Source organism: Mandrillus leucophaeus, unplaced genomic scaffold, assembly GCF_000951045.1.
Source record: "Mandrillus leucophaeus isolate KB7577 unplaced genomic scaffold, Mleu.le_1.0 Scaffold38, whole genome shotgun sequence".
Lineage (NCBI taxonomy): Eukaryota > Metazoa > Chordata > Mammalia > Primates > Cercopithecidae > Mandrillus > Mandrillus leucophaeus.
In genome coordinates this window covers 5,057,914-5,066,527 of record NW_012104031.1, presented here as the reverse complement: position 1 = coordinate 5,066,527, position 8,614 = coordinate 5,057,914, and the positions used below count along the sequence as shown (strand labels likewise).

The following is an 8,614-nucleotide window of genomic DNA, read 5'->3' as shown; positions in this document are numbered from 1 at the left end:
AGGCCTCACATGATGCTCCAGAAATCCTCTCTGGCCTCATAGCTGAAAGACATCTCCTCTGTGATTTTCTGACTGCTAATCTGACACTGCAAACCCCGGGGGCAAGAGTTCTACCTCTTCTCTACTGCGGCCCTATCTGAAGGAAGTGATCAGCTCAATTGGGAACTGTCGGTTTCCTACAGTGATTCTCACTGTGCATTGGTGATTGGGGGCTACTGTCAGAATATCATGGGGGAAGAGCATGTGTGGCAATTCTAAACAGTGTGGAAAAAAGCCTCCTAGGAGGCTCTGAAAGGCCTGAATCTTGAAAATCTCTGCCCTGGGGGTATTTGGATGGGTTTCTGGGAGTCCACATTCCATGAAACAGAATGTATATTTTTGGGATCACAAATCCTTTGAAAATCTGATAAAAGCTATGGATCTAAGACGCAGACATGTTCCCATGAAACTTTGCATATAATTTTCGGGGCTTTGTGGACCCTCTGCAGCCCATCCGTGTACCCTTACATTCTGTTCTCCAATATTGGAGATACAGATTGATCATTGCCACTCCCTATGAATGGCCCATTGTCCATCAATGCTAGGGATGTTACCGCTCATGGCTGATATGAGCTCTTTGGAGACTGGAAAGCACAGGTACATGCAATCCACAGGAACAAAGGGAAGAGGTTAAACCCCAGTGCTCAGGCTGCCCTGAGCAGAGCTAGGGTCACCAATTTAAAAGTTCTGGAATCCACATATCAGGAAGATATCTCCCCCGATCCCTCTCATGCCCAGCAGCCGCCTTACCTTCCCAGCACCAATCACCTTCTCCGCAGCATAGACTGCCTGGCTGCATCGGGGGCAGCGCTCGGAGCCACCAATCTTCTGGGCAAATTTGGATGCATTGGGGTTGGTGGTGGGCCTGTGGCCAGGGGCTCTGCATGGAGAAGGGCATGGGGTGAGGTGACTTACAATGTAAGTACAGGTGGGGCTGGCACTGAGAGGGCATGACCCTACCTTCATCTCATGCCAGAGCAGCGGGCAGTTCTCTCTGCCAGAGTCACAAAGGCTAGGGCCTCTAGGGTCATCTCCCATTTTACAGATGGACAAACCAAGCCTCAGCACAATGTTATTTCCATTATAACATCATACTTCCCTCGGTCACCCAGTTAACTCCAGATTCATTTAACACCCCATTTGCTAAGAATTGCCCTCCTCTGCCCCTCATTCCTGCAGCTGGTCTATTAGCAGATTCTTTCCAGGAGAAATCTGCTGATGAATCATTCCCACTGGGGCAATGACCTTGGCTGAAACTTGGTAACTCATCCATCATTTCCGTCCACCTCCCCAGGCTGAGGAGCCAGCCAGGCTGACTGCCAACAGCCACCGTTTACCCAGAGGCCAGGGAGTGCTGTGGGGTAACGGGGGGTGGTGGGGATGATGACACCCTATGGCATTTCCAAGAAAGGGAAATGACTTCTCCTCAGTAGTGAGAGACAGCAGGGCTGAGAGTGAGGCTGGTGTGACAGTGGTGCTGCCCTGAGCCCCTGGTCTCACTCTGACACTCACTAGCCATGGGACCCCAGGCAAGTCACTGAGCCTGGGCTGGACTTTCTCATCTATAAAAAGAGGAGGTAACATGGCAAAACCCTGTCTCTACAAAATACAAAATTAGCCAGATGTGGTGACACACACCTATACTCCCAGCTACTCGGGAGGCTGAGGCGAGAGGATCACTTGAGCTCAAGAAGCAGAGGCTGCAGTGAGCCAAGATTGCACCACTGCACTCCAGCCTGGGCAACAGAGCAAGATTCCCTTTCAAAAACAAAAAGAGGAAATTGAACTAAGTAATTCTTGGGCCCCTCCCAGCTCTGACCCTTATACAAATATAGAATGCATGCTCCTTGCAGGGAGGAGCCTGGCCTGTTTTAGTCCCTGCTGAATGCCCAGCTCCTGCAGCAGCCTGACACATAGGCGCTGCTCTGTGGTGCCTTTTAAATAACTGGTTTTCTGAGCCTTCCATTGCTTACCCAAAAATGGTTGCAAATACATGTGAGGCCTAATACAGGGGTGGGGGAGAGAGCTCAAGAAAAAGGTTGGGAGAGGATCTTTTACTCACTCCTCGTGCTTGATGCCCAGAGACTCCCCCTTGTCAGTGCTGAGGGTGCCTGCGCCCTGCCCATAGCCATAGCCTTTGGGCCCATACTTCTTGCCATAGCAGGACTTGCAGTAGATCTCCTCACCATGCACGGCCACAGTGGTGCTGTCCAGATTCTTCTTGCAGACCACTGTGGAGGGGAAGTGGATGCGGTGAGTTGAAGCTGGGGTGAGCTGCTTGCTCACTGCAAGCTTCCTACAGCTGAAGCTCTCTGGGCTCTTTGCATACATAATATCCTGATCTTTCAGGAACTGTCTAGAAATGGAGGCAGGTGGGATGACCAATGGGTGGGAGGACAGAGGGATGGGATCTGCATGTCTGACTCTAGAAATGCTGACCAACACCAATTCTTCTTCCAGGACTCCCTGTGTGTCTCCTTTGGTCCTTTGCACTCCCAACCTTCCTAGGCCGCAGTGCAACACAGGGTTCAGAGGCAACAGCCTAGGCTGACCCGAAGCCACACAATGCCTGTTGAGGTTCCTCACTCTGCCCTCAACAGAGACCGTATGTCCCAATGAGGGAGGAGAAAAAAGAAAAGAAGAAGGGCAGAGTTTTCCTGCCTTCAACAATGGAATCCAGAAGAGACTATCTGTGCATGCTGGCAGGGAGCCAATGGGAAGAGATGCAGGTGATGTGATACCCCATAAGAAATGTTTAATATTTATTAAGTGCCCAACATGGTGGGCTTTGAAACGAGATGCAGCTCATGCTAATCACAAGAGGATTTGAAGTTTCTAATCTCAGAAATCACTTTGCCATGGGAAGAAGCGAGGTCAGACACTGAGAACTTCCTGAGTCCTGAGGTAAGACAGAGTGGAATGGGAGGAACTAAGGATTGTAATGGTCTGAGCTGGAAAGGCTGTGGGCCTCCTATTTCATTCTGTTAAGCTCAGAGGGGAGCTATGCCCAGCTATCCAGAGTAAAACAGTTTTGGCTGGGCTCAGTGGCTCATGCCTGTAGTTCCAGCAGTGGTAGGCCAAGGCTAGAGGATTATTGAGCCCAGGAGTGTGAGACCAGCCTGGGGAAGATGGCAAAACCCTGTCTCTATTTATTTAAAAATAAATAAATAAATAAAATTTTTAAAAATAAAAATAAAATTAAAACAGTTCAGAGCCTGGGGTCATGAAGAGTCAGACTGCCCAGAATTGAATGCCAGCTCTCTCCCTTTCCAGCTGTGTGCAAGTTATTTTGCCTATCCAGCCTCTGTGTCCTCATTTTGTAAATGAACATAATGTCTGCCCCAAAAGCCAGTGGTGAGAATCAAATGAGATCTGACATGTGAAGTACTTGGCACAATACCCTGTATACAACAAGTGCATAATAAATGTTGGCTACTCTTATTAGTATTATATAAAGTTAGTACCATCAGGAGACAAGGAAGTGGGAGGGACAGGCCCCGGCCTCAAGAGATCATTGCTTCTAACCTCCACATACTCCTCTCAAGGGATTCAACTGCGTTCTATTTCTTTACTTGTCCTGTAATCTTAATTCGGTTTGATCATATTCCTTAAATATTGGAGTTCTGCATCTCAGTTGGATACATCCTCAAATATGTCCTGAACATAGAAACTGAGGGATACCACTGGAGAAGCCACGCCTCTTACCACCCTCGGAGAAACTCTCAGCTCCTTTCCTTGCAACTGCCATCCTCTTGTCTTTAAAAGGTCCAGCCCTCTGCCAGCTCCTCTCTCACCCTAAGCCCCAGGTTGGAGACTTCAGACTAAATAAGGACCCTCTTGTCCTGCCCTGGAGATCTCTATCTCATTCCAGCACTCTGGGCCATCCAAATATGGAACTTCCCACCATTCCCCCAGGGCCTGGTTCCCAAGAAGGAGGGAGAGCAAACCACAGGCCAAGGGCTCCAACATTCCCTTCTAGGGTGGGAAGTCAGGAATTGGCCTGGAATTGTTTTCCTGTAAGATCCAAATTGAACTGAAAATTCCAAGACCAGAGAGAAGGCAGAGTGCTTGGGGGAACAGAGGTATCTTTTGGCTGATCTCTCCAGTAGGAGACCCAGGAACTCAGCCCAGGGCAGACCTCAGGGCCTGCAAGTTGACATCTTCCAGATGGTTCCCCTACCTAGGACCTCCCTGCTCCTTTCTGCTTTGCCTTGGCCCTTCTGTTCTCCCAGAGGCCCAATCCTGCCCATGGTGGCCTTCTGCCCCTCTACCTCCATTCAGGTGATGTAGTGAGAGACTCTGCAGCTCACTTGTAAGATCCACCAAAGACTCAATCAAGGAGAATTTTGAAGGCAGGCCTGAATAAATTTCTACCATATCACGGTAAGCCAATAAGGGGGGGAAAAAAAAAGACTGGATTTGTTGGAAATGCATACTTCCAGATGCCACTTCGGTGGGCCCTTGTGATGCTGCTTGGAAATACAGGGAAAAGGCAGCCCCAGGGGAGAGGTCAGAGCCCCCTTACCCCACTCAGAAATGGAGAATGATTCTCTGCTTCTGGAAGGAAAACCAAGGCCCACAAAACAGTTCCAGATCACGTGTTGGCCATATGCAGGCCCAGGCCAGAACCCAGCCCCTGACCTCCAGACCTGGTTGTTTTCTGCCAGCCATGGCTCCCCTCCAGTGGGCCATGCATGTGGGGCTGGGAGGGTGAAAAGTGACAGTAATCCTCAGCCTGCGGGTGAGGAGACACTGGTGTCAGAGGGTGCACAAGGCTTCCATGAGCTTCCCCTGTGCTCTTGGATTCTAGGGAACAGCCCAGGGCCAACCTGCAGGGCCCTGTTCCATCGACCACCATCACAGAGCTCTTCTTTCCTCACAGCTGGCTGCTAAACCCAACCTTCCCCAGGAAGGAGGTGGGTACAGCTCAGAGATGGGCACATAGCCTCAGGGCAGGTTCCCAGCCATGGAGCTGAGCTTTCCCACCAGCCTCTGAACCACCATCTGCTCATAGGATCTGGCAGCCCCTTTCAAGACCATGGTAGTGTACTGCAGGCCTTCTCAGTCCCCGCTCCCAGGCCAAGCCCAGAGTGAAGGTCATTCTCCCCAACTTTGCCTATGACATCATCATGTCTTCCTTCTGCCCATTCAGACCCTCAGGAAAGGGCACTGATATGGTTTGGCTGCATTCCTACCCAAATCTCTCCTTGAATTGTAATAATTCCCATGTGTCAAGAGTGGGGCCAAATGGAGATAATTGAATCATGGGGGCAGCTTCCCCCATACTGTTCTTGTGATAGTGAAAAAGTCTCACAAGATCTGATGGTTATATAAATGGGAGTTCCCCTGCACAAGCTCTCTTGCCTGCCGCCATGTAAGACATGCCTTTGCTTCTCTTTTGCCTTCTGCCATGGTTGTGAGGCCTCTCCAGCCATGTGGAACTGTGAGTCTGTTAAACCTCTTTTCTTATAAATTGCCTAGTCTCAGGTATGTCTTTATTAGCAGTATGAGAGTAGACTAATACAGGCATGTAGGTGGGCAAGCTGAGTAGAATCTGGAGCCAAGGACCCACACGGTCACAACTGTTTTTGGGGACCCATCCAGGCCTGGCCAGTGAGGGAGGTGGCCCTTACTGCCCTTGGCCCAGACCTGGCTAGCCTCTCCCTTCTTTGGGAAGGAAAGTCCTTTGATTCAGTGGGCACCCTGAATGGGGTGGACACTTATCACCCACTTCACTGGAAAAGAGAAATGATGCTTCTTCCATTCATAAACAAATCTTTGTCAGGAACCCACTGTGTGCCAGGCACTCTGCTAGGCATGAGGAATGAGCAAGTTGTGGAGATGGCTCAGCCTGCTAGGACATGTGCAGTGCTAGGGGGTCCACTTGGTGCTCTGATACCCAAGAGCCGCACCGGCCCTGAGACCCTAGCGTGACCTGAGACTGCTTCCTGTTGCTGCTCATTGCATAACACCCCCATCCACCGCCCCCCACCCTCCCTGGAGCCCTGCTCCCCAGCCTGACTTTCTACAACTGTTTCTCATCCGCAACGCCCCTCACACCCTGCCCCAGGCCCTGCTCCTTCCTTCCTATGCCACCCCCTGAATTCCTGACTTCCCTCAACGCTCTGACCGATTACTCCACAAACAGGTCTACAGGCGGGCACTCCCACCCACAGTTGACCCCTTATGGTCAGTGATTAAGCAACATCTGAGAGCAAAGAGAGGGGCCCTTAGGATCCCAGCAGCCTAGACCCCCTTCCCAGCCAGCGCCAAGCTCTCTCTTATTCCCTCTGGAAAGATAAACGGCTTAGAAATTCCTAAGAGTAGTGAACTGCTGATAACAAGACGCTGCTGTTTCTGGCCTCCTTTGCAGGCTGGAAGCCAACAAAGCTCCACTAAACCTTGTTTACTCCCCATTCATCAGACACAGCCCTGGAGCTGTCACTCCAGGCCCAGCTGAGCAGGATGTGGGGCCCCTGCTGCCCTATGCGGGGTGGCCTCAGGTTGGTCTGCCTAGCGACAGGCAGAGATGCAAATGGTCATTGAACAGGTGGCTCTTGGCCCATCTGGATCCTACTCTGGAGCACAAATCATGAAACTTTGCTTCATGTAATGCGGAACAGACAGGACCCCATTCTTGGATCTCCCAGATGGGCTGGGGCCTCAGCCCCTGGTGAGGGCTTCTTTTATCACACCCTCTTGCTATAGATCCCTCAGCAGTGTGCGTGTATGTGTGTATGTGTGTGTGTGCATGTGTGCGTGTGTGTGCATATCATTTCTTCAACACTCATAATTATTTTAAGTGCTTTGTTTCACAAGCTTCTTTCATTTTAATTCTCACAACAATCCCACGAGGTAACTATTATTACCTCCACTGTAATAATGAGAAAACTCAACCAGAGAAACTGAGTAACTTGTCCATCATCACACAGATAATAAACACCGAATCTTTTTTAACTAAGACATTCTGCTACCATCCATTCTGCCTACCCTCATGGAGAATGTACCTTGGTGGGCACAGTGGCTCACACCTGTAATCCCAACACTTTGGGAGGCTGAGGTGGGCAGACTGCTTAAACCCAGGAGCTCAAGGCCAGCCTGGGTAATATAGGGAGACCCTGTCTCTCTGAAATTTTTTTTTTAAATTGGCCGAGCATGGTGGCATGCATGTTTAGTCCTAGCTACTCAGGAGGCTGAGGTGAGAGGATCATTTGAGGTGGAGGTTGCAGTGAGACACTGCACTCTAGCCTGGGTGCCAGCGTGAGACTCTGTCTTAGGAAAGAAAATGCACCTTGCCTCTTCTTCTAACCCAGGCCTTCTGCTCTGATCACAATGAACCAACTCATTTAGGAACCTGAGGAGAGGCTTCTCCAAGTTGCCACATCCTGGAAACATCACCTGGTCCAAGTACCAGTGGGTACAGCATCACGGTATCAGGATCCCTGGGTCGACCTGACCTCTGTGAGTTGCTTGGCATCTTTTGTCTGATTTCGTACTCATCTAGGTTTGTGACTGGAGCAAACCTTGCTCCGGCTTCTTAGGAGTAGATATCAGGGAACTTTGCACTCCCCCTTCCTCTCATCCCAGGCTAAGTGGGAATGGGAAGTGAAGAAGTGAATGGGCCAGGCTGCAAGGGGCTGAGGAAGGAGGAGCCCTGCTCTTCCTCCAGACTCAGCTTTGCCATGAGGTTGTGGCCTCTGTTTCCTTTGAACAAGATATAATTAGGGTCCAAAGGGCTGAAAGTGTTTTACTCTGAAATGATGAAATCATGGCAGGGAGAGAGAGAAGAGAGAACTGAGTGGAAAGTTTTCTTAACCAAGTCTTTACAGCTTGGCTTTCAGCCCCTGAACGCCTGCCACCCCGACCCACTCTGGCCAGTTTATCCCTTAGAAAGAAGCTTCTGAACGGAACAAAGAGGCCCTTAAGTGCTTCCCTGCCCAGCTGCGCTTCAGCCAAATGTCAAGCTGTTTACATCCCACGGGACCAGTTCCCTGGGGTGTTGACAGGCCCAGCCTGTGGGGGCAGGCCTGTCCAGGGTGTCCAAGACAACAGCAACAGGGCCTGGGGCGTACTCACTGCACAGGAAGCAGGATTTATGGAAGCTGTTGCCTTCGCACTGAACCTCTTCGGCAAAGTAAACCGTCTTCTGACACACCCCACATTTCTTGCCTCCTCCCCAGTTCGGCATTCTGAAAAGGGACACAGAAATGGGAATTAATTTTACAGGGAGATGGAAATATCTCAGATTGTCCATGACAGAAATTCAACAGCCAGAGCCGGAGGAGAGAAAGATGAAGGGCAGAATGCCTAGTGGGGCCACCAGGCCTGGCAGAGCACTTTCTGCTAGCTCTCGACAGCATCCTCACACGTTACTCAGGGATTTCCTCCCCCAGTGTAATCAATAGGTCTTTACGGAGCAGCTGCTGCATTTTCAGCCCTGTGCTAGGCACTCTGAAGGATATGGATCAGTAGAAGAAACAGGCTTTATAAAGAAGCCTGCAGCGACAATAAAAATGGACTGCCTACCCCTATACATGTCTCAAAGAGAATGTGGAAGGGAAGAAGCAGACAGACC

At 50.4% G+C, this 8,614-nt stretch overlaps 1 protein-coding gene across 6 annotated transcripts in view; it reads right to left on the bottom strand.

The window, feature by feature from the left end:
• The window catches only part of CSRP1 (cysteine and glycine-rich protein 1), a 29,736-nt gene that overhangs the window by 10,457 nt on the left and 10,665 nt on the right, over positions 1–8,614 (bottom strand). For 3 of the 6 annotated variants that reach the window (XM_011990551.1, XM_011990555.1, XM_011990550.1), the window contains exons 2-4: positions 8,116–8,228; positions 2,102–2,270; positions 790–919 (exon numbers count right to left, since the gene is read on the bottom strand). In XM_011990551.1, the coding sequence (XP_011845941.1) occupies positions 790–919; positions 2,102–2,270; positions 8,116–8,227 (411 nt within the window). In that variant the 5' untranslated portion in view covers position 8,228. The remainder of the gene's footprint in view (positions 1–789; positions 920–2,101; positions 2,271–8,115; positions 8,229–8,614) is intronic. The other 3 variants (XM_011990553.1, XM_011990554.1, XM_011990552.1) reach the window with 3 other exon arrangements.